Source organism: Phaseolus vulgaris, chromosome 5 (genome assembly GCF_051622355.1).
Source record: "Phaseolus vulgaris cultivar YP4 chromosome 5, ASM5162235v1, whole genome shotgun sequence".
NCBI lineage: Eukaryota > Viridiplantae > Streptophyta > Magnoliopsida > Fabales > Fabaceae > Phaseolus > Phaseolus vulgaris.
This window is the reverse complement of record NC_143502.1, coordinates 43,363,745-43,389,745: the sequence shown is the minus strand read 5'-3', so window position 1 is coordinate 43,389,745 and position 26,001 is coordinate 43,363,745. Positions and strand designations below refer to the sequence as shown.

The 26,001-nt window shown below is 31.0% G+C and overlaps 2 protein-coding genes across 5 annotated transcripts; both read right to left on the bottom strand.

Annotated features, from left to right (window-relative positions):
• Window positions 1–6,783: 6,783 nt before the first annotated feature.
• On the bottom strand, window positions 6,784–8,053 carry LOC137834554 (zinc finger protein 1). The gene is made up of 2 exons (XM_090302478.1): window positions 7,965–8,053; window positions 6,784–7,771 (listed from the first exon to the last, which is right to left on the bottom strand). Exon 2 carries the CDS (start codon window positions 7,737–7,739, stop codon window positions 6,990–6,992), a length of 750 nt encoding a protein of 249 aa, XP_090158604.1. The 5' UTR covers window positions 7,740–7,771; window positions 7,965–8,053; the 3' UTR covers window positions 6,784–6,989.
• A 5,962-nt stretch (window positions 8,054–14,015) lies between these two features.
• Window positions 14,016–25,011, bottom strand: ATVPS33 (Sec1/munc18-like (SM) proteins superfamily). 4 transcript variants are annotated; one of them, XR_011085182.2, is made up of 22 exons: window positions 24,808–25,010; window positions 24,663–24,702; window positions 24,432–24,512; window positions 23,439–23,633; window positions 23,223–23,333; window positions 23,032–23,097; window positions 22,734–22,841; window positions 22,564–22,608; window positions 22,141–22,197; window positions 21,711–21,805; window positions 20,730–20,781; window positions 20,509–20,565; window positions 20,077–20,139; window positions 19,883–19,989; window positions 18,785–18,907; window positions 18,517–18,598; window positions 18,354–18,424; window positions 17,722–17,807; window positions 16,918–16,975; window positions 16,728–16,789; window positions 16,271–16,364; window positions 14,016–14,483 (listed from the first exon to the last, which is right to left on the bottom strand). XR_011085182.2 is itself a non-coding variant. In XM_068644882.2 (22 exons), the coding sequence occupies exons 1-22, from the start codon at window positions 24,858–24,860 to the stop codon at window positions 14,394–14,396; spliced, it is 1,791 nt and encodes a 596-aa protein (XP_068500983.2). In that variant the 5' UTR covers window positions 24,861–25,011; the 3' UTR covers window positions 14,016–14,393. The 4 variants fall into 4 exon arrangements, 1 of the variants encoding a protein (XP_068500983.2); XR_016520798.1 differs by having other exon boundaries at window positions 20,509–20,573; window positions 24,808–25,007; XR_016520797.1 differs by having other exon boundaries at window positions 17,722–17,802; window positions 20,509–20,573; window positions 24,808–25,007.
• Between the last annotated feature and the right edge of the window lie 990 nt (window positions 25,012–26,001).

The following is a 26,001-nucleotide window of genomic DNA, read 5'->3' as shown; positions in this document are numbered from 1 at the left end:
TTCCCTCCTTTTCCAAAAGGGGTAATTTTATCCTTCATCGGTAACTTTTTAGTGAAATGCAACAAATTTACATCCTTCTTGCTATACAAGAAACCAAATATTTTCTATGAAGTATCGAATATCTCCTATCAAGTATCTTCTGCCTTCTGCTAAGTATCTCGCATCTCTTGTCTTCTCTCGCTATACATCCGTAAGTCTGAATGGTAAACTAATTTCAAAGACACTCCAACACACTCAAGTCAGAGGTGTAGATGTGTTTTAGGTTTAGAACTAGAACACTCATTATTTTTTACTACGAGAGTCTTTTTCTATTTATAGCTTTCTATTGAGTCTTCCTTCTTAATAACGTTGACTCAAGTCCAATAAATCTTTAATAATATTTTGCAATCCCTAATTTAGCTTAATCTAATTAAATAATAAGATTTCCGCTTTGTGACCTTGGTCCAGAGATCGTATGATCTTTCGTCTTGTCGACCATTTGATCCACTACTTCCAGGTAGGACAACACTCACTTAACATTCCATTCGATTCAACATTCCATTAAATTTTTAATACAAAGAGAAAATGATAGTTTGACAACTCTTTGAGTTGTATACAACCTTGATGTGATGGGTTTAGAAATAAATATATAATAAAGGATAAATTTGTAATTAAATCTTATAAAAGAATATTAAAACAATATTAGTAGTTATAATATGGTAGTATAAAAAGTTGAGATTCTCAATGTATTATGAGCCATACACTACAAAAGTGTTTGCAGTCCACAAGGAAAGTGCATGCTCTGATTTCATCTCAGTGTGACTTAAATAAATGAATGTGTTATGTTCCAAAAGTAGTATATGATATAGGTTGATATGAGAGAGACAATGATGATACATGAATTATGAAGTGTATAGGTAGACATGTACTTTAATAATAGCCTTCATAAGTGGTGTGAGTGTATTTCTTTAGTAACAAAAATAACAAGGTTGTGAAAGAGTGATGTTTGATGCAAAATTTAAGCCCATTCTCTGCTTGAGCATGTGTAGGGGTGGAGCTGCTATTTTTGACTTCACTTTTCTTTCTATTTCACTCTCAATGTCCAACTTAGCAAAATCCTTCTTCATTTTCTCACACCCCCATTTTTTCCTTCTTCTCTCCTCATCAAAGCTTATCTACACTACAAGAAAATCATCAAATAGAAACTAATTTTTAGAGATCAAAATAATTAGTTGCAATAGTAACTAGATTAGAGACCATTTTAGAAATTAAAAGAAAAATTGGTTTCTAAATTAGTTTCTATTTAGGTTAAATAGTTTCTAAATTGATATCTAATTAGCAACCAATGTTTTAACTACCAATTATTTAGTTTTTAAATTTGGTCTCTAAAACATTGGTTGCTAATTAGATATCAATTTAAAAACTATTTAACAATAATAGAAACTAATTTAGAAACTATTTTTTTTAGTTTATAAAATGGTCTCTAATTTAGTTACTATTGCAACTAATTATTTTGATCTCTAAAAATTGGTTTCTATTTCATAATTTTCTGGTAGTGGTAACCCTAACTTTTATTTTCATTTTGTGAAAACTTCATTCATTGTAAACAGATTTTCAATACCATTTTGTCTTTAACTAATAATTTAAAAACCTCTAAAATGCACATGAATGCAAAATACATGTTTATAAGTCACTTTTTTTTTTGTTTTATCCTTAATCTACCGAGACGTCTTTTAAAAATAAATGATAAAATTTCAAATTTCAAAACAAACAATATTGTAAAATAAAATCTAATTCTTTTAATCCCTAATTTTAAATCCTTAATTAGAGATTTATTCTCTTGAATAATGCTAATTTCTATGAAATTGTGATAAATTAATTTCTAAACCTTAAATCCTAAACCCTATCATTTTAATTAAAATTGATAAAAATAGTTATTTACAAGGAATTAGTGAATTAGTAGCTTTTAACTTGTTATCATTAATCCATACTTCAGTTATACTTCTGGAATCTATATTCCCAAAAGTGATTTTGAGTGCAACCAAACGACCAAAAAGCAAACATCACGCGTGCTTCTATAATTACAATTCCGATATAATAAAACAATATATATCAAATACAAATTATAACTATTTTATATTTTAAATTAATAATTAATTAATTAAAAACTAGTTTATAATTTAAAGTAGTTAGTAATTAAGATCTTTGATAACTAAGGTTAGTTATAGTTTAGAAGAATTTTATAAATGTGTACGAATAATAGAAATTAGATATTAATAATTTTTAGTTTATAAAATAATATATAATTTAATTAATATAATGATTAATTATTTTTCATGTTTAAATTAGTTTATATTTAATTGTTATTTTTATAGTAATTAGCAAGTGGAAGTTCTTTTTAAAGGATGTTAAAACAATATTTCCAAAATACATATATTTATACTATTTTAACTAACTTCTCTTCTAAAAAAATTAAAACTATTTTTTTCATGAATTAAAATTAATTTTTGGATAAGTTAATTTATAGAAATTCTTTAATGTAATTTTTCTAGTTTATATATAAATTAAGTTATAAAAAACAAAAGTAGATGTAGACAAAATGCAAGTTCTTCTTCAATTATCATCTTTCCATTAGAAAGAAGAAGGTTTTGAATTATTCTTTTCTTGTGTTTGTAGTGGATTTCACTTTCCACTTTCTCAACAATCTCAAAAATCTTAAAATGCCATGATAAGGACCCTTTAAGCAATTAATTGCAAGATTTTAGGAGCTATAATATGCATGTGTTGCACACAATAATTAAGAGGAACATTACTCATTAATGCAAAATCATGAACAATATATGTTATTTTCTATTTTAATTTAACGAATTGAAAGACGAATTACACTATCAGAAAATCATTAAATAGTAACTAAATTTAAAGACAAAAATAATTAGTCAGTTGATTAAATTAGATACTGATTTAGAGATTAAAAAATTATTGATATCTAATGTGATTTCTATTACTCATAAAATATTACAAAATAGTTTCTAAGTTTATATCTAAATTAACTACCAAAGTTTTAGTTAGTACAACTAATTTAAAACATAAATAATTAGTAGCTAAAATCTTGGTAACTAATAATTAGATACCAATTTAAAAAATATTTTATACCTTTTTATTACTAATAAAAATTATTTTAAATGTTAATAATTAATTTATAAAATGATTTCTAATTTAGTAAATACAGGTATTAATTAAAATGTGACTTTATCATTGAAAGATGATGATATATAGCTACAATAATTCTATAAAAACTAATGAATGATATATCTATAGCAAAATAACATCACCATCATATGAATATGTACGTGTGAGATCAATGAATGTACCCATATACTATAAAAGTAGAAAAAGTAAACAAATATAATTTTCTCTTGAAATTCTTTTGTCTTTTCATTCTACTTTTATATAACAAAAATAATCATTTATCATTCACAATAATTGCACTGCACTTAATTTTTCTGCAAGAACCATAATTTCTCCATGTTCATGATAATGATACTTTTCTTATACAATATTTTTATAAAATTTACTTAAACTTGTGAATATTATTACTGATCTGTTAACTCCAAAAGTTTTACGATTTAGAAATCAAAATTAAAAGTATTTGCTTTTTTATGTTGAGTTACAGAACAAATAATACTCTCATATTTTAGAATCTATTTAAAAGTGTTCTTTGAAACTTGTATGCGATAATGTTTTTAACAATGAAACAAAATTGAGTATAATTGAAAAATATAAAAATATGAATGTGAATGAAATAAAATAAGTTACTTGAATAACACTTTCAAAGTGTATATAGAACACAATTTTAAGAATTGAATTTTAAACTTATAAAATTATATTACTTTTAATTGATTTAATTGATGTAAAATTTTAACACATTTTTTATTATAGACTTTAATTCTAATTTAATCTTACAAATTTAAAAGACAAATGTCAATTCATCATTGTTCACATGTTTCAAAGTAATAAAAAAGACAACTCAACAATAAAATATCTATTAATGGAATAAATATTATTACCAAATCTAATTTAGACAACTAAACTGCATCAATAAATTTAATATATTTTTACTAAATTCTCAAAATAAATATTATTAGAATTATTAAATTGAAAGAAAATGAATATTTAAATCATGTTAAAATTATTCTGGGAATAATTGAATAATCATATGGAGGTGCAAATATGTGAAATTTTATCATACACTTACTTATTTTTGTTAACAAATTATGATTAAAAATTATCTAAAAAATATACACTTCAACTTTAAAATAAGTGAGTGTACATTGTTTTTATTTACTTATTTTTTTAATCAAAAGTATATATGTTAACATAATAAATAAGAAACTATTTTAAAACACAGAGTTTTGACATCGAACATAGTTTTTTTTAGAATTCGAAATATGAAATTGTATTCCAAATTCTAAAATTTGAAAGATATTTTCAAATTCAGAAAATACATTATAAACTTAAATTTTAGAATACAATTTGTATTTTGAATTCTATAGTTCAAAATTTATTTTCAAACCCAAAAATATCTTCCAAATTCTCTAGAGTTTAGAATTTTAAAATTCGAAAAAAAGATAAAAAAAGAGGTATCAATGAAGAAAATGAAGCAAATGACAAAATTATCATTTCGCGTTTTCTATGGAGGTGCATGAAGAAATTGCCAGCTTAAAGATAGGAAACATGGCATGGCCCCTTTACCTTTGTGGGTTGCTAACAAAGTTGAAGGCCCAAACTCTACCCATGTTTTTAAACTTGCACTCCCACGAGGGTGAAATGACAAACTAGTCTCCAAAAAAATACATTATATATGTATTTTTAAATTTAGAAAATATCTTCCAGAATATATTAGTACATTTTAAATTACACAATTAAATAATATATTTTGAAATATACCTACTATAATGTATTTTCAAATCTAGAAATGCATTCTAGTATGTTAGTATGTTATGAAAATACATTTTGAAATATGCAATACATAATGTATTAACACACTTTGAAATGTATCAATACAATTTGTAATATATTTTTGATTCAAAAGTATAATCTGAGATGTATTAATACATTATGAATTGTGTATTCTAAAATGTATCTTTGGATTTGGAAATAGATTGTGAAATGTATAATAAAAAATATATTTTGATAATGAAGTGAATGTAATAACTTAAACTTGTTACCAAAAGGGAAAATAGTAAATATATAATCCTTGTGTGATAAAAGGCATAGTATGTAGGAAAGTGAAGGAAGAATAAAACAAAAAAGGTAGCATATATGATACAGTCTCAGCAGCCTAACTAAGATGTTGATGTCAAATCAAATTTCTTAGCCAACATTGATTGAATGGGACAGACTATCTGGAGCTTGATTATCATATAAGATCTTATGAAGAAGATGCAGTTTTTTGCTTCAAAGTTGAACCTAATCTTAGAAAAATGGTAGCAGCCAGTGGTCCATGCAAGAAGCTCTTTGTATTGGTGAAATTAAAGTGTTTGATTCTTTCTTGGGGGAGAGGCAAAAGCAAAGGTTATTCATATTTTGATGAAAAATGGTGCGGTGAAGACTGAGGCATGCCACCACAACCAAAATAGACAGCACAACCAATGTGCTATGACAGATTTGGCAAAAGATACCAGATTCTCATGGCTGCAAACATCACAGATATTCTCACTGTCCCTTCACCATATCCTGTTAGTTTGAGATTACCATGATTGTTAACTGTTTTAATCACTACATTTTCAGTTACTTAGCCCATCATTACACAACTTATTTCATGATTAACACCAGATTAGGTTGTGAACATCAGCCAGATAGGGACCAACAAATTTGTGGGGTCCCCTAACATATAAAATAAAGGAGAACAAAAATGAAGCTTATGAATAATTAAATACTTCTTTTGAAATGATGTGAAAGCATAGCTGAGTGTCATTGTGCAGCTTACTTTCACATGTCTTTGCCTCACCTACTTCTTTGATCCCAATAGAGAAGGTCCATTTCTCCAACTGCAGGTGGGTCAAAGTAGGAGTCACTAGGACAATCACAACCATTAAATTTTATGAACATTTGGTGGACCAACTTTGCATTAGAATTTATAACAAGGACACTCACTAGTATCCAAGTCTCTACTGTGGGCCTTTGTCACCCAAAATGTGAGACAGATATACCTTGATCCCACCAGTCCCAGGTTGACAATTAACTGCACTGTCAAATATAACTCAGATCACTCACAAAATTGTTCATCTTTATCTTTTTTCTTGATGAGACTGAGAAAGGAAACTGCAATAACCCACAGATGAGTGATGATATTGCACATCTAATCCTGGGAGTACAAGATGCCTACAGCACTGTCCAAAAGTTGGGTACCACTAACACATAACAAAGTAGAATCTTGAACAAAATACATTTAAAATACCATTCCTAAGTGAAATCAACTCAACCAATTAATTTATCAATAAGCTTGTTGAAAATTCCACGTAGAAGATTAGAACATTTCATATTTTGTAAGTTTTTGCAAACCTCATGAGTTATACTTAAGTTCACTTCTTAATCAACCTTGATAATGTTTCTGACACATGCAGACCCTTAAATGGATATTTGTGGAATCAAAGGAGTGGAGAATACTGATTGGCTCCGCAAGATCGTGTGGTTAATTGAGAAATTTTGGCTGCATTTAGATTAAGATTTAGTTCACCTAACTTTCCTACCCTGCTAAGTCTACGAGCTTTATGTCAAGAGAGAGCTTCAATTGACTAATGCTATTGAAAACCCAGGAAGAATCCATTAATTCAAATCAAAGAAAATAATATCAAGACACGTACTTTGATTTTTATGGGGCTAGAATGCATTTACAGCTGCTGCAACTAGTGATACATGAGCACAAATAGGAAAAAAAAGATGGAAAGTTCTTGTTGAAAAGAGAAAAGACACAATTAATAAGGGATGTATTATATGAATGGTTGCACTTAGAGTTTGAGGGACAAGTCAAGCTTGTGCAACTCCTCTTGCTCAGTCTTCAAATGGTTAACACTATCCAACCAGTAGCCTCCAAATCCCTCTGCCACCAGCCTTGGAGAAAAGGGGGATGCAGTTTCTGTCCCAGTTGAATGTGGTGAGTACAAAGGCAGCTTCTGCCACCCCTTATGAGCATGAGAATGAGAAAAACCAAAACAAGGTGTTTGTGTTTGAAAAGAGCGTTTGTTGATCATAGAATGCGCCTGAATTCCAAGTGACCTGTTATAGGAGCCATGCAAAGGCAGAGAAGCCATGCTGGAATACCTGTGTGCAAAATCTATTGGAACTGCAGCACCAGCTTTGTGTCCTCTTTTTGCCAAAGTTCTTTCACGCTTATGTGCATTTTGGTGTCCTCCAAGGGCCTGTGAACTATAAAACTTCCTTTGGCAGTAGTTGCATGAGAATATCCTTGGCTCCAATGCATCACCATGTCCTCCTCCATGAATAGATTCTGAGGAGTTCATGGACAAATTTGTATCTAAGCAGTTGATGAGGTTGAGTTCTGGCTTTGACTCATCACATGAATCCAGTGCAAGGTGTGCTGAAGCAGACTCATAGGGATGTTCTTTGTCCTCCTTCCTCTCCTTTTGGATATCCATGGAAGGTAGCACAGGCTTTGAGCAAGGTGCAGATTTCTCTGAAAAAGGAATGTTCAGATCATTTTCAGATGATGGACTTGGCTCTGACCACATAAGGTCCATCTATAGGAAGAACTTTGCAAGGGTTTTCCTTCCTGTTGATGATCAAAATTTGGTTTAACAAAAGAAAGATGAAATTTATGAGTGATGTAAGAACAATAAATGCTGGTGTGTGTGTGTATGTTATGTATGGAAGTAGCTAGCAGCAAGTAGCTAGGCATCACTATTTTACAGTTACAATGTCTTAATATAGCAAGACCTAAAAGCAAGATACCCTTTTGTGCTTACAGAGAGTGAGTTATGTGTTGTGATTGGAACAAATGAGGAACAGCCATGTACAACTTTTGCTTCCTCATAACCCTTTGCCTCTTTTTTTCTAACCTTTCTTTGTCTTCTACTTGTCTTTTTACATTTCTTGTCATGGGGTCTGCCTTTTTCTTTGGTTTTTTCATGTCGAAGAAAAGTTTTCTTGATACCATGAAAAATAAAAAACACACATTTGACACTGTTTATAATAATATAATAATAACTTTAAATTAAAATAAAATAAAATATTAATTTATTATGATGTGAAGTGGATGTTTTGGGTGAGAGTCTTAATATATCAGTATCCTTTCATGTCATAGTTTGTGGCAAGCTAAATAAAATCCAAGGTAAGATCAGTGACTTACTTTTGAAATTCAGAACAATAATGTATGACTTACAAAAAGTGAGTTGTTCTAAGTTTCTTAATCCATGAGTTGGTGGATTTGTTGTGTCTACACAGAAACTCTTCCATCTTTGTCCTGTTTAATAATGTTTTTAAGTCGTCATCGAAAATTGATTTGTCCACGTACGTTGTCCCAAAAAATACTTTTAAGAATTTCATTTCATTTTTTCATATATCAGTTTTAATGCATAATTTACACCACTTCATATCAGTTTTCATATTTTCTTAAAAAAATGAGATGGGATGAGGATTCAACAAAAATTTACTTTTATAAAAGGTAAAGTTTCACAGTATCTGTTCGTGCCATTCCTGGAAAATTGGTGCATGGTGTTGAAACTTTATTTATTGCTTTGCTGCATAATGATGTCTTTCTCAGCTTTATACATCATATGTATTATATAGAAAACAAAACACATCATGTTCATTTTTTGTTTATAAAATAAACCCTCCTTTTAATGATCAAAAGACTTTTAAAATGTGAATTTGATATACTAAAAAAAATATTTGATTCATTAATAACTCTGACATTAAAATAGTATAAACATCACTTTAAAAAAAATTCTATCAACTGGTAAAGAAAATGCCATTTCTGTCAATCAATAATTTTCAATATTATATGAACACTGCAGATGTATAGTTGCTGCAAAAAACTATGTACACACTAAGCAGTATCAACAACTACATCAACACACTTCATATGTTTCAGAACCGCCATGAATCATGATACAAGTTCCTATTGAGATTTGGAATCAAATATACTTCGAGGATTTGAAGTTTAAAAGTCCCATATTACAGTGCTTTCCTTCAGACATCTCGTTGATATGACACCATAGACGAAAGGAGTTACTGGTATAACCAGGAGCATGCAACATTCTTCCTTGTCACATACTCTGTCTCGAGATAAAGATGTTTCATAGTATATAGTGAGTGTAAACTTTATTTTACATATTGATTTTATAAAGTTGACTTAGGTTTAAAGTTCATTTCTTAATATGGTATCAGGTAGTCATATAGTATTTATCTCAATGAGAGTTTGTACTATCAGACCATCCGTAATATATAGTTCCACAACAGATCTCGACGTGAGGGGTTATGTTGGAGATTCCACATCAACTATAAATATAGAAATTTCATAATATATAAGCGTATACAAACTTCACTTTATAAGTTGGTTTTAGAAGATTGACTAAAGCTTAAAGTTTACTTCTTAACACACTATTTTTTTTTATTCTTTGATATATATATAATTTTTTTTGACACACATATAATTGAAGCCTATTCTTGGAATTTCAGAAGGCAGTTTGATGTACTTTCATAGACTAGAAAAGCATAAATGAAAAATGAAAAATTCCTTTATAGAGAGACAGCCAATTCCAACTTTCTTCTCAAAAGGGCTCCATCTGTCAAATGTTTCTTCTGTCCCACTTCACATGTAGCATGCATGATTCCATAGAGCAACATAATTTCCAATACACCCTTCATAAAAAGGACATTCCCTCTCCCCTTTTCCCCCTCCTCTTTGTAAAGTTGAATTATTGTTTCTCTTTGAAGTGGAATAGTTATTAGTTCATGCATAAAGACTGTGTTAGCTAGATTACATGACAGAGTTGGATCTCTATAGAAAATGTTAGGTAAGTTTCCATAATGATTAAAGCTAAAACTATATTGTAATTTTTTGCTTCTTTAGTCAAGCCATAAATCAGGCCACTGTCAGCATCTATCTCAAAGGCCTAATCATCTAATAATGCTAAGAGCAAAATATGAGGTCCCCCTCCTCTTTTCTTTCCTCAAACCTTTCCCTTTCCTTAGGGTTGGACCTCTTTCTCTCACAATTAACCTCATTTTATTTATTGTCACAACAACCAATACAAAGTTTTGGACACAAGCGACTGAGGCCAGGGGCTTGCAATTGAATATCAGTACATGTGATACCTAGCAAGGAAATATTCTTTGAGATTTGATGGATAAGTAATAACTTCTGTGAATTTGCTTAACCATTCTGCTAGTGTTCATGTTGGCTTGGGACCAAATCCTTGACAATAAAAGGATAGTGACATGAAAGGGCATCTTGTATGTCTTCCTTTAACAGGAAAAACATCAAGGGTATCACCCACTTAGAAATACAAAAACAGAATGGACAACCCACTACAAACTTTTCTTGCATATAGAATCTTCTAGGATAGTAGAATAAATTGCTTGCTGAAAGGTACTTTGCTTGTTCATTAATAAGAGGAAGTCAAAAATGCATATTTAGATTTCAGTCCTATTTAACATCATAAAACATTAAGATACCCATTCAGTGTGTATGAAATTGATAGTTTTCACACGGGGCTGAAACATGATTATTGTTGAAGATCTCACATCAACTAGAGATTAGAACATTTCATAGTATATAAGTGGGTTCGTCGGTTTTATGATATTGAGTTAGGCTTAAAATTCCACTTCATAATATGGTTTCAGAGCCATTTAAAGCCTGTCCTAGAGAGTGTTTAGTGGACTTATCAGGCCACTCGCTATCGAGCCATTATCGTGTGTTGGAGATCTCATATAAATGAGTGCAAACCTCACCTTATAAGCTGGTTTTATGAGATTGAGTTAGGCTTAAAAATCCATTATTATTATTATTATATCAGTAGAGCTTTTATCTTCTTTAAACATGATTATTACTAATGACTTTTGCTTTGTAATTTCTCTTCTTTTGATCCAATGCTTCACATGAAAGGGTGTAAAATACTAATATACTCTGATAGGTCAAACTCTCACAATGATATTTAATAAGTCAAACTTTATGAGTGTTGCTCCTGAACATAAGGGTACTGACAACATCCATTTAACTTGACAAGTTGGTGGGTGAAGACTTCAGTTTTTTCAAACTTCATATTAACTCTAGGCACCTAATTTAATCTAAATCTTGTATATATCTGTGCCAGGCCAACTGATTGCAACGTATCAAATAAAAGTTCTCCACCCAATTCCCACCGCTCATTAAGCCACAATTGTATCTTCATTCTTTAGATTCATTTCACTTTTCCTTTTAGAGAATTGAGGTGTAATAGATCAAAACCATTCACAGATTCTACCTAACATCTTAAATTCTCTTGATAATTATTAACATAACACTAGTGCATCCATGACCAAGTGGTTTAGGATCAATCCTGCAGGTTGTCCACATTTTCTAATAAATAGTTGAATTTCAGCACAAGATATATAGATGGACTTTAATCCATATACTTCACAAAGAGCATGTGCAAGAGGATTTGCATTCACTTTTCTTGACTGAACAATTCATCAGAGCATCTTGGGATTCCAGTACTTCTACTTTTAAAGCAACAAATTCTTTCATCATCATATTGTGCCTTGAAATTTGGGAATGTGAATTAGAATTTATAAAGCACTCTCAACTTTTATCTAAACATAGCCTTAACTCACCAGTTTGTGATGGAGAAACATATGACATAATTTTTGAAGTTTGGATTTGTAATCTTTGTTACTTATGAAACTTTGCCATTCTGAACTTGAACAAAATTGAATTATAATTATTTGTTTTGTCTATTTGTCTTTCACTTTTATTTCTGCATACATTTTCACTTGTGGCTTATGCTTAATTGCAAAAGCAACTAATGACACTTAGGAAGATACCTCCAAACCCAACAATTTATGATGTCTTGCAGTATTTTGTATATTTTTCTCCAGAGATGCGTATTTCTTGTTCAAAGAGTGGTAATTCTATCTGTGGCCATGAAATCAGACTTCAGGAATTAGTAAGATCAGAATTGAAATTCAATGAGTTATTTTTAATTTCCTAAGCTTATGTCTGATATGTATGTATGATTGTATGCATCTCTGCCTGTGTTAGCATATTAGAGTTATGAGCTTGGTTAGGAGTTAATGATAACTGTACTTGAATGAGACCTAGATAATACCTGTTACCGGCTGGATAATTGAATCTTCTCCCTCTGTCGTGTTTTCCTTCTTTTTATTGTATTCGGGTTTCAGCTCTCGGTTGGAAGTGTACTTGTACACTTGCAAAAGACTCTCCAATGTTCAATTGAATATTTGGTACTTAAGTGTGGTTAATGTAACAATAAAAACATACTTAGTCTTCTATCACATACTTATAGAGTTGATAACGGAATTTATTATTGATAGACCGTATTTAATATGTATCATAATAAAAATGTAATTACCTGATTTGTCGCATATCTCCTATTTTAACTTGATGTATTTATGCTAACCGGTTGATCGGCTTCCAATACCTAGTGTTCCGGTACAGTATCTATATGTAAAAAATGGTGCAGAAGCATCTCTTCATCAGAAAATGGAATTGAAAGAGCTAAGAGAAAAGCTGGAAGCATATTAGGACTCTTGCATTGAATTTATGGAGGATTATAGAAGGCATAAGTTTCTGTCATTGACTTTGTAATTCATGGCACTTTCTGTTGTAGTAGAAGTAAACCTTTAATAGTGCTATTATATGTGATCACTGTAAATGCAGATATGAATTAGCCATTATAAAGAAAAATGAAACAATTTCCTGATTTATCAATTAAAACCAACTAGAAGGTCATTTTTGGTATAGAAAATTAGCTAATAAGTTAGCCTCTAACTAATAAGCTATTTATTAGTTATAAGTTCTAAGTTGATAAAAATTAGCTTCTTTTATTAGAAGTATTTCATAAACTAATTTATAAAACAGTTCATAAATATAAAATGACATGAGAGAATATAAATGTATAAATTTTATTATATAAATAAAATTTGTGTCTTTTAAACAAAAAAAAATATATACTCTATGAGAAGTTTAGTATTGAGTAATAGTATAAATAAATAATTTTATTTTATTCTTTTATCAGGAATTTGATAATAAAATTAATGATATTTAGGTACCTTCTATAAAATACTTTCTTTATTGTGGAAGTAATGTTATTTTCTATTTTAATAAAATATTTGAGTATTCTCTTTTAATATACTTTTTGTAATTCGCTGAATTTTTAGATATATCATTTTTATTTTAGAAATCATAAAGAATTGTATTTTGCTAGCAAATAATTTATTAACCTTTTATATCGATGGACTGTAATTGATTTAATAATTAAATACTATTTATCATATTTTATTAATAGGACAAACTTAATAATTTAAGCATTATTTTCTCCTATCATCCTTTATTTTAAAAAAACATATATCATCATTATTTTTTTTTTGTCGTTGTTAGTATTATTATTTGCTGGAGTTCATAGTCTTTTTAGTATCAAGTGCACCAATTCAAATATGCATAAAACATGAAAAAAAGTAGGCTAAATATTGTATTACATAAGAGTAATATCTTTGCAATAACAGGGTTTAGTTTTAAAGTATTAATCTAATTCACACATTTTTACTCCAATCTAAAAAAGCATAAACTTTCTTCTCAAAACATCACACATTCATTCCCTCAAGCAAAGCAAAGCGAGATCTACTTGCTCTGATCCTAACTTGAGAAAAATACAAACAGATAAAGAATGAATATGAAAGAGTGAATTATTTATAATAACTTTGGAGATTTCAGATACAATGTATGAGAGGGAAAAGAAGAGACTAGGAAAGTTCGTATCTAAGAACAAGGTAAAGTTCATAGGTAAAGTTCAAAGTACACAACAACTTTTCAATAAAATTTATTTAAGATGAGTTATACAACTAAGATCAAGAATAGCACATTACTAATACAAGTAGGCAAACCCATTGCATACAATGCTAGATCATTTGTCACATTGAAATAGCGCAGAGAAAAATAGCGCTCATACTATTAATTCCAGAGAGTCCCCTTTAGAGGACTAGGTTACGATCCTTTCAATTTTCCCCCTTAGAAAACCAATGGAGAGGATTACATAGAACCAATAAAGCTTTAACCAAGGCATTCTCCAAAAAGAACTAGCTTAGTCATAGAATGGGTATGGCATCATAAATATAAACTCACTATCACAAACAAATATACTCGGCATGATAACCTGAAAAACTACGTTAATTAATCAACCTAGCTTTTCCATAAAAGTTTCAATCAAGGTTTTGCCATTGACTATTTTTGTTGTTGCAATAATCAAATCATATGCCATGCCCTCCTGCAAAATAAACCACATCGAGAATTAGAAGATAAGAAACAATCAAAAAGATTTATTCATAATGCCCAGTCAATTGGATAAAGCATGGATATAGGGGAGAAGAGCAAATAATTCTACAGTGCAAAACATACACGGGCTTGTGCAACAGTGAACTAAACAAAATACCTATATGATAAACCCATATGAAAACAAGCTTAAACTCTTTTGGGATTTGACACCAGCACACTATTGGAAATAAGATTTGAACAGTAGTAGTACACTTGAAAATATAACATTTTATCCCCATTTTCATGTCCCTGAGGTTCTGCTTTGAACGTAAAAGCATGTTCATCCTAATTTTAAAGATACTACTCCTCACATATAAGTCCAAAATAGTCTTTCCAGTTTCCCCTCGTTGCTTTCTCTACCAATTTTTTGCTTCTCTACCTACAACAGTTTTTTCTATCCTATTGGGACGGTTTGAATAATCTGTTCTAGATCCTTGAAGAAATCAAATTTGATATAAGTAGTTACTAGTCCAATTTGAGGGATATATATAGTAAAAATATCCAGTGTTTTCTTCCAGTGAACAATGTTTAATTTATAGCAATGATTTGATCACCTTCAATGTTTTTTCAGAGATCCTGAAAGGGCTCATATGCTAAGTCTAACGTGGGAATGAAAAGCCTGCCATTTTCAGTGGCATGGTCAGCAACCACCACTAATGAATGAAATCCTTCTTCCAATCTGGTAGGTCGGACAAATGATAAAACCAGAATAAAGAATATAGTCTCAAGAAGTATTTTTGAATGAGAAACAGATCTAAAAATACAGCTAATGACCATAGCAACAGCTTCTAAGAGACATAATGACCTAGACAGATTTCTTCACCCGCTACCCCTCCTCGTGCAGACACTGTACTCTTCAAATGAATTAGCTAATTCCACTACTAACTGCACCGGGCTCCTACCTATCCCTTCTAGAACAAACCATCCAAATGGAAGACCATTAATTATGCTGGCCCACTATAACTCCTCCCACATCAAACTTAGCATTATGGACCATATTATTAGATCCATATCTAATACTCCACTCCTTGGATGATCCCATCTTGAGAGACAAAGCTAGTAGCCTGAATCTAAAGAACAATTTTTTTTTCTAGAACCTCTTAGTTCTTTCAGCCACTATATTTATCTTTCCTCTAGTTCTATTCATTGTATCCCAGTTCATTATATCCTTGGTCCTTTCAATTCAATTAAGAACTCTGATGTTCCAAGTCTCTAGCGTTTCAGACATTTGAGACTTTTTTGCATGAGTATGCATCATAGAGAGCTGTGTCAATAATTCATTAGTGAGTCCATGAAGTCAACAAATGTGTTTGGAAAACATATTTTAGGAATTAATTGGGTTATTCTGAGTTGGGTAAGTTATGAAATAGGAAACGATTTTGAAATTCTCAAGTTGTGTGGATATTTAGAAATCCACTCAACTTTGGTTGGATTTTATTTATTTTTAATTATTTCAACCTCCCAATTTGATCCTTATTTGATTACCCTTTGTGCGTTCTTGAGGTCATGTTATCACAGGTATTGTCCAGAAGAAAGTTATCCTGATATTTCTCCACTATTCCCTTGTGCTTACTGAAGATAGAAGATAAGAGAGAACCAGACACAGATTTCCATAATTAAAGATCCCCCCGGGCAAACCCACCCACCAACCATATTCAGAAAACATTAAATTATAGGAAAAGTTATTGGTTAACCTAGTGTCTAGGAGACATTAAGAAATAGGCAACAGTTATGACACACCTGAGTGCTTAAAAATCGGAGAGCAGAAATCTCTGCAAAGGTAACACCCCCAATAAAAACAACAAGCACCAGCGCACGCCTTCCATCTGGTACTCTGAAAGAAGTGAAATGCCAGAAAAGAATTACAAGATTTATTCTTTAAAGTCTCCAAATTTTTGACACATCAATGTCAAATGAAAACCATCAAGCTCTAAAAGGTTTACCTTTTAAGGTATGAAACCACACCTTAGAAGCTAATGGATATCATTCATAACAACAAGTAAAAGATTGTTGATAAAATAAAGCTGAATCAGTATAAATCTTATTAACAGGCATAATTTTGAAATGTTTATAGTAGTGATCCTTGCACGAAATTATACGCATTGAACTTCCTGGAATTTATTACATTTTTCTGATACTATTTTACTAAAGATAAAGAGATGCAGAATTTTAAAAACTGCACTGAGGTAAAACATACTTAGCTATGCTGGATGAAACCCCTGATAAAGTATCAAATGATGAGCTATTTGGGATTCCTCCCTGTACAATAAAATATAACTACTAAGAAAGGTGAACTGAATAATATGTGACTTTGATTCAAACAGTAATAAATAAAATGGAAACATTACATGAGAAAACATATTCAATCAGAGTTCACGAGTACTAACCCTCTTCATTTCCAAATGAGGTCCAGGCAGTAGCTTCAAAATTTCTTCAACAGGACGCCTAAAAGATCAACAACATTCAGTAATGTTTCAGTTGGTTGACTATTACCTTAGTTCACCACCCAAGCAAAAGAAAATGTATTGCATGCATCAATATAACAAAAGGGTAAATGTGAAGTTTTAAGAAACTATAATTGGGTGGTTTTTTAATATCAAACAACCTTCAACTTTATCATAGAATATGGACTGTTTAGAGGAATTTCAATGCTAGATATGTAGGGACATTGGCATGCCCTGTCAAATGACTCAATCTTTGTTTCTAGGGGTTTCTTTTGTATTTTATTGTGAGAATGTCTTCCTCTATCATTATACTGTCCATTTCTTTCTCAATGTGAATTCTCTTTCTTTAAACCATGTTGGGAGAGGATTACTCACTTTGGGTAAGCTCAAGTTAACAAATTTCAACATAACTAACACAAAGACCATAAAATATCCTGCTTTCCGTAGCATGGATTGAAATGTGATTGTTGACAAAATTATACAATAAAACTAATGTCTTAAAAAAACATGGTCAACATTTTAAAACCAGACTTTATGGCCAGCACAAACCCATTTCTAACAGCAAAACATTTAACAAAAGCCAACTAGGACCGAGAGATGCATGAGATGAAATTTACAGTTCAATGAGTTGAACTTCTTTATAAATTCATATACAATTACGTTTTTAGGTAATAATGAAATGAGAAAGTTAATTGCCATGCTAAACAAGAACAACGGAAACAATCTCTATTAGGGATTCAGGTTTACCATCCAGACCGAATGGCATGCTGGACCAGTCGAATGCTGAGTGGTGCATATCCAGAGAAGACATAAGCAATATCATTGGGGCTGTCCTAGTAGGAAATCCTTTTAAGAGTAAGTAGGGAAACAGGACTAAATAGATAATTGTATAACAGTTGCTTATCAAATATCAATAATAACAACTTAATAGAGCCCGGTGAGATTTGAAAGAATACATGAAGACAAATTAAAAGAATACAATATGCTAGAAGTGTCACTAACTGCCATTGCAAAATTAATTAATTTTGAAAAGGGAAAATCTGGTTATAGAGCCACAGAATGAATAAATAAATAAACAAAGGAACAATAGAAGTGCTAGCATAGTTAAAAAAGCTGGGAAAAATATTGCTTCCAGACTGCAACAATAAATTAACCTTAAATGTGATTTGGGCAGATATTAAGGATTTGGGATGCTTAGTTCAACATTTGTTATCATTTCACGATGAAAATATGTATATTGTATTTTATATGTCACACACACACACACACACACACACATCACCATGTTTACATAGAATATCTAAATTGTGACCATGAACTTAATATAAAATTTAAATTATATCAAATGTCTAAGGATCACATCATTTAGAAGAAATTACTTGGCCGTATCAGTGTCTTCAACCACAAGCTGCAGAGCACGTTTTATAGTGAGCCAATTGCTTTTTGACTCCTAAAAGAAATATAGACACAATAAGAGTTAATTATTAAGTCACAAATACATAACCCATTCGCATTTGCAACTAAACACCTAGAGTATCGTACCTGCTTTTTAAATAGTCCAGCTTTCTCTAAATTGTTTAGCATTGCTACGTGCTCAAATCCATAGCTATGGAGTAGTTCTCTCCTATGAATTGGAAGTTACAAATATACATTAAAACTCTAAGTACTTCAAAATAAAATCTGCTAGTATATTGTACAAAAAGCAAATGGGGATAACATTATAGGTTAGGGATTCCCATGGATCTACAGAAGTAACAAAATGAAGAAAAAAAGAAATAGGACAAGGTATCAATGAAGCATGTAAGCTTGCCTGAAGTAGTCAAAGTGCTTCTTTGGCAACCCAGAATTAGTAGTAGAAAATAGGATTAAAAGGCGTAAGACGGTCGTCAAAGGCTCTTGCTTATGGATCAGTTCTTCAATATAATCAAAGCATCTGCATATGTGATGACCAAAGTTTCATATTATAAAACCTTTAGTTATGTACATGCATCTGTGGACTGAAATGCCTCAACAGCAATCAATTGCAGCCTTGCAGGCACTGACCCAGCTAACAATACCGTAAAATTAGTTTTGGCAAATCAAGTCATGTAATTTAAAATTCATCCATGAGTTATAACGATAAGTGCTGCTTCATTTATCTCATGCTGTAAATTAAACAAACTCAAATATTATGAACAGCAAATAAAGCTTAATTGTCTATTATAACCTAAACTATAATATGGCTTTATGCGCATATAGCCAATTTTAAGTCTTAATATGCAAATTTCTATCAGCAATCAGTTAATAGTACAGATACTTGATGCACTACATTCTTGTTTACAAGGAAAACAAAGTACCCCAAGGGCATATCCAAATCATGTCTGTGATGGTAGACTTCCCAAATTGCATCTCAGTTTTTATTCTCATTGTTCAATGCCAGGCCACAAAGTTTACTAAAAGCTTGGTTTTAAGTTTTGACAAAGACTTGATATCGAATTAAATTTTGGGCATAAAGTGTTGGCCTCAGATGAAAAATCCTCAAATTTTCATGGCCAACAAGAAAAAAGCATAAAATATATACCCCAAACAAAAACATGAAGTTTTCAGGTAGAAGATATGTTCCAAAAACTGGTACTAAAGTACTAGTTCCTACCTTGGACAATTAAATATGATTATTAAAAGGTACTCGTTAAAAAAAATCACATGAAATTTATAATTTACAAATTCTCCTACGAAAATTTGGAGCTAGCAAGTCAAAAACAAGTGGCACTGGCCAGAACAAGTTAACCCATCTTAAACCTTAGCATCAGCTCCCTCCAAAAGATATGATATCACATCCTACTTAATTCATACAGAGAGGGAAATTATATTAATTTAAAATATAACAACATCAAGTACATAAAACTCTCTGTATGTAAAATTAACTCACATGTCATAACTCTGGGACTCCACAATTGTATGTTCCATATCAAGTTGCCCAAGAAATGAAGGCTTTGAAGTGAATGTTGATAGATGTTGGGCAAGATTTATGTGCCTCTGGGGAAATTATTTAAGGAATGCTGTGAGTTGATAGTCACTATGATGTCTTAATGAAATATCAAAATTACAAAAAAGTGTTCTCACGGTCATCTCCGGCAATGAGTTCAGTTTTTTCACGAAGTCCTTCAACTCAGAAACTGTTTGTGTCTGGACATCATGGAAAACAATATATATTAGATAGAAAGTCTTTACAAATTCATTTTAATTTTCCAAAAGTAATAAAAACTTAATGAAGTGCATCTCAAAAAATATTCAGTAAACACAACTTATTATTCAATCAGTAAATATTTTTTTCTATTTTTAAATATTGCATCCATCAAACAAACATCAAACTGTAGAATCTCTGAAGATAAAGTATGGCAGAAAAACTTATTGAAAACTTCAATTTATTATATTTTGGAAAAACACAACTTCAGTCAATTTACTGATATTACTCATATAAAAAAGGGTTTCATTTCAATTACTTTTGCAAAATTGACAGCATAATCAATGTCCAAGTAGAGGCCATCTACTTACAGTAGTTGTCATTTCTGTGTAGTCTTGCTTCATGGAAGTAGCTTTTTGACGCAAAATCTGCAATACTGCAGACAGCAACTAAGAAAATAGAACGACAAGAGAGCCAAATATTTTTTGTTTACTGTTTCTGTTCTTGCTCCTTTGTGTGCATGTGTGTGTGGGTGGGTGAGAGAGAGATTATTAAGTTATAACTGCGCTACAAGTGGTAAAAATGAATCAACCTGGACAACAACTTCAAAGTTTAGATCCCGTATCTCCTTAAAAAGCTTGTCACTAACAAAATCCATGCAAGTAAACATTATTTCAGTAAAATACTACAAGCAAAATGTCAGAAACAGAATATGGAAAATGAACAACAAAATAATAATTGCAAAGAAACAGAATATGGATGTCTGAACTATGGTTAAAAGAGGATTTGGAGCAAAATGTCATCCAGAAACATCTTTCTTTTTGCTACACCATAACAGAAAAAAAAAATTGTAATATAGGCATCATTAAAGGTTCACATCCTCTTACAACTTTGATTACGTGAAAACTGATATTCAAGGTAGCAGAAAACTCAAATATTGCTTAATAAAAAAACCAATCAAGCCTTTAGTACTGCCTATTCACTAAATATAATGTGATACAAATAAAGTGGGATTTCTTCAATCAAATTAAAAAGGATAGAAGTAAGGATGTGATACAAATAAATAGGCATTCTTTCTATTAAATTTACAAAGGAAAGAATTAAAGGGAAAACTTCTTGAAGTTGAGATCACGTTTACAACAACAATAATAATAACCCAAAATCCAAACATTATCTCATTAAATGAAGTTGGAAACGTGGATAAATTGTTTTTCCATTAATTATCTTTCTAATACTCTTTAATCTAAATAAGATCATTATGCTGGGAGGAAAGCACACTAAAGCATATTAAAAAAATGGTTCTCATTCTTCCGAAATATAAACTTCTATTACCTGCTTCAACTAATGGTGCAGAGCAGCATGAGACATGTCAGCATATGAGTATCAAAAAATATCTAAAAGGAGAATTAATATGAATATTTGACGGAGCAACCTACTCATTAATGGATTGGAAAAGTTTCTAGCAAAATAAAATATTGAAAAAGTAACAAAAACATGATACAAAACATCCATGTGATAGAAAAACGGTCTGTGTATGGCTAACCAGATAGAGTAAGTGAGAAATGTAACTTACCTTGAATTCAGGGGAACTTTGTTTTTTTTTCCTTCTTGTTGAAGACCCATAATAGAAGCATCAAGCTCTACAGAGCCATTGTTGATGTGCAGAAACTGCCATCATACAAATTCAGCAAAATAGCCATTGTCACTTCAAACATATTTATAGTATGAGTAAATAATATTTAGACAAACTATAATAATATTTTTCTGAAGATCAATTCATGGAACCTAAAATAATCCATGAAGTTTGCATATAATTCTAAAGCTCCTTGACAAAATCACCAAAACATGCAATGGAAAAACTTCCACATTCTAATTTACAACATCACAAAACTTGTTTGGTAGATGTTCTCAAAAAAAAAAAGTCCAAACAAATAACACAGCTACATATTTTATGCAATAAATATTCATTCTTAAAAGTGTATGCTGATTCTGCATTAACTTGCCTCATCAAGTAGTCCCTCATATGTCAATTGGGAACACAAAGGAGTAACCATGTCCACCTGCATTCAAAACATACCCAAATTCAATGACCACCATTCATGTGGACACCACTCATATCCAAACAACTGAAATAGTAGGACTTCAAAAAGAATGTAAGTTAATGTGAATATAGAAAATTAAGCGTGCAAAAAGAACTAGTAATGAATTGTTTAACTTCAAATTTTTCAATCTCATTTATGTACAAAAATCTTTCATTAACATCTTTTTATGAAGTAATGAAGGATAAATGTATTGGACGGGAAATGCCCTCCTTAAGCAGTAAAAAACAAATTCATAAATAACTCAGTACAAGGGCACCAAGCATAACATCCCCAAAGACACTACCAATCATGAATAATGGAGATGAGATGGAAAATAGGTTGTACCTCTCTATCTAAAAGGATTACTGTATTTATCTCTGGCACAACGATCTGTGAAAACAAACAGAGGATTATATGGTGTATTTTAAGTTTTAAATTGAATACAATTTAAACATAGCTTTTGTTTGTTATTCTGCTATTCTAACTTAGAGAAAAATAGCGTAGAGATAAATTACGTCAGATGAGTTAACTGGTTCCTCAGCTTGCATTCGGTTTAGGATGTCCGCAACACACACAGATGCTTTTCCTTTTGCCCTCACATTTGGTATCACTCCAAAAGAAAACTACAAAAAATGAAGTGAAATAATTATAAGAAAGTACAGACTCACAAAGATTGAGATCATGTTAGATTTGATGTTAATGATGATGATGGTATTTCATAAAGTGACAACTGTATGGGATTACTCCCTTTTGCTTGATGCTGATTGTTCATGTCTAGAGAAAAATTCAACTATATGAATTAAAAAGTACAACCTCAAGTTTGTGAATAGCTTTAGCAATGTGCCAAAGCGATCCTGTATCACCATCAACTTGGCATTCCTACCATAGATAGAAGGCAAACAAGAATAAGTAAATAAAAAGCAAATACAGACTGTAAGTAAATTCAATAAATTACAACACTACAAATAAGTCACAAAGAGCAGAAGTATTGATATCAAGCTTACTTTGTAAGAAAGATCAAGTTCAAATGATAATACATCTTCATCCATTGGTACAATATACAGGGGATATTCCCCAATTGAAACCATATGATGTAATTTCTCTTCCTCAAGAACCTACACAAGAAAAAAAATCGTTTAATCCTGGCAGAGATATCATGTTTAAAATAGAGAGGTACCATGCCCAACTAGGAAAATTATTTGTTTCCAATGAGAGCTTACTTTCTCACAAGCAACAGTGCGGCGGGGGACAAAATAAACATGATATTCTCTTTGCAATCCTTTCGATAGATCATTATGAATATTAGAACATATGAATCTCATCAACTTGGGCTGAGCATGCACAAGGTAAACTACTTTGCTGCTGTCAGTCTGAATTGGATCACCAGAAAGATGTCGCAATTCAACTCCATGCTCCTGCTTGTAATTCAGTGTGAACTCTCAATATAAACAAAAAATTAATACAAGCAAACAACAGTTTATTCAGAAAAGAACTAATATTTTTTGTTAAATAACCGATATAGCGCCCTCATAACTCTCTAACCCCTCCACCATTGGAGGAAAGCCCGTTAAGGTGGTGCCATAGGCCACAAGGACATGTTTATTTGACGGAAATTTAGCCTTCCATCATTGATAACTCCAGTGTGTAGGTATACTATACAGAAAGGTTAATATTTTTTTATTAAAATTCAATTAAAAACTAACCAACATCGTTATGGTCATAGGAGGTATTTTCCATTTTGGAGCTCAAAGCTCCATCACAGTTTTGTCCTTAAAAGTGTCTCAAAGGGTTAAAGGGAGGAAAGGTGTATTTAAATTCGACTTCTAAGCTATGTGGAACTATTGAGAGTACCAGAAGCTCTAGAGCCGAAGGTTAAGGGAACTTTATAACCACTTTTCCTTAGGTGCCAATAATTCAACTTCAAGTTCTTTAAGATAGGAAGATCCTTAGGATTAATGAGGTATTCTCTATTTTGGAGCTTGGAACTCTATCACTCCATCATGCACCATGCACCGGAGGTTGAGGGAGAATGTATATTTAGATTGGCCTTGAGCTCAACTGGCCTCTTAAGCGAGTTGAGACTATTTGAACACATGGTATTAAAATCTTCCATAATATATATATATATATATATATATATATAAGACAGATAATTTATGAATTGATATCCCGTTACATAAAATCCAGTAAACTACTAAGGGCAAGAAAAGTGCCTTGAGAATGGATGTCTGTATAATAAGCGAGAGAGAGTCCCCAAGCTTCGGATCAATGACCAAACACTTCTTCCCTCGAACCTGCCGTTACATAAAAGCTATCAATATCAAATAAACGAAAGAATCAACCATAGTCGAAAACATCAAATCTTAAATCGAAATCACATAGCGGAACAGAACTTCAATTTTCTAAAAACAACGAAAACGGAGGAATTCAGAAGCAATAATTACATTCTTGAGGATGTTGATGAGCTCCTTTTGGGACTGTTCCCTGATCGCAACGAGAACAAATAATGATTAAAATGAGTTGAAGTTGAAATTGAGAATATTGTGAACATGAACAACGAATGAGAGTATGAGTAAATGGCGATTTAACCTAATGGATGTGAGATTCACGGGAGCATTATCTAGGTTAGGAATCTGAGCCATCGAAAAGAGGTACCTCTGCTGAACTATTCAACACCACTATACAATTTTCGTTTTCGCAGAAAGTTTCAGAGGAAAATCATAATTGCAACTATGAGGGAAAACACACTTTCTCTTTCATTTGATTTAAGTTTCTGCATAAACATAAACAATAAGATGTTACGATAATATGTATATATTTAATGTTTTATTTTACTTTAGATTATATCTTTAAAATTTTAATATTTTAAATTTACAATAACTTAGTGAGATACTTCAATTGTTGTATACATATGAGATAATTCTATTTTATTCTTAGTTTTATTTTAAAATATTAATATTTTAAATTCTCTTGATATATAACAGAAAATTTTAAAAATGAAATAAACTACTCATTTACTTAAATAACTGTACACGTCATTACTTCACTATATAATTAAGTTTTTTTTACTTCACTATATAATTAAGTTTTTTTCATGTAAATATGTCTTTTATGTTGCTTTTCTAACATTATTTACCTTCAAATTAGGATCACACACCAAATATAAAAGATAATAATACATACTTTATTTAACTAAACATATAAAATTAAAATTAATAAAATATTAAATCTAAAAAGTTTGAGAACGTATGAGACCCTCATATGGTATGTCTTTGTCGGATTGAGAGGATTGAAAATCCTCGTGTCACCAGTTTAAATCGGGTTTCTATATCGGACACTGTCACTCAAATGACACTCATTGACCATGTATCGGTGAAGTGTCTAATTCAAAAAATATTTATTGGATTTCTGACAATTAGGTTAAAAAAACTGAAACATACTTGTGTACAAAAATCCTCAATTTATATAATTCTTAATTATATAATATATAAATTTGTGTCCTTATGTTTTACATTTTGGAGATTATATGTGTCTCTGTATCCGTGTTCGCGTATCAATATTCGTGTCAGTGTCATTGCTACATAGCTGAGAACTGAAAACAAAAATAAATGCATTTAAAATGTGTTTTTCTATGAGACTCGGACATGCCTTACAAATGGTATGTCCGTGTTGGACACACGTATCTGATACCAACACTCCTATGATACATATTAGTGAAGTGTCAAATTTAAAAAATATTTATTGAATTTTCGACAATTTTAACACGTTTCAATATAATTTTTA

Bases quoted from the DNA above. Each gene is read 5' to 3' on its own strand.
- ATVPS33 (XM_068644882.2), bottom strand. From the start codon at position 24,860: ATGGCTCAGATTCCTAACCTAGATAATGCTCCCGTGAATCTCACATCC. The intron at 23,334-23,438 runs GTAAGCTCTCAT...TTTCTTGTGTAG, and splicing joins GCACTGTTGCTTGTGAGAAA to GTTCTTGAGGAAGAGAAATT. The intron at 14,484-16,270 runs GTGTGTCATAAC...TTTATTTTGCAG, and splicing joins TCCGATTTTTAAGCACTCAG to GAGGGCATGGCATATGATTT.
- LOC137834554 (XM_090302478.1), bottom strand. From the start codon at position 7,739: ATGGACCTTATGTGGTCAGAGCCAAGTCCATCATCTGAAAATGATCTG.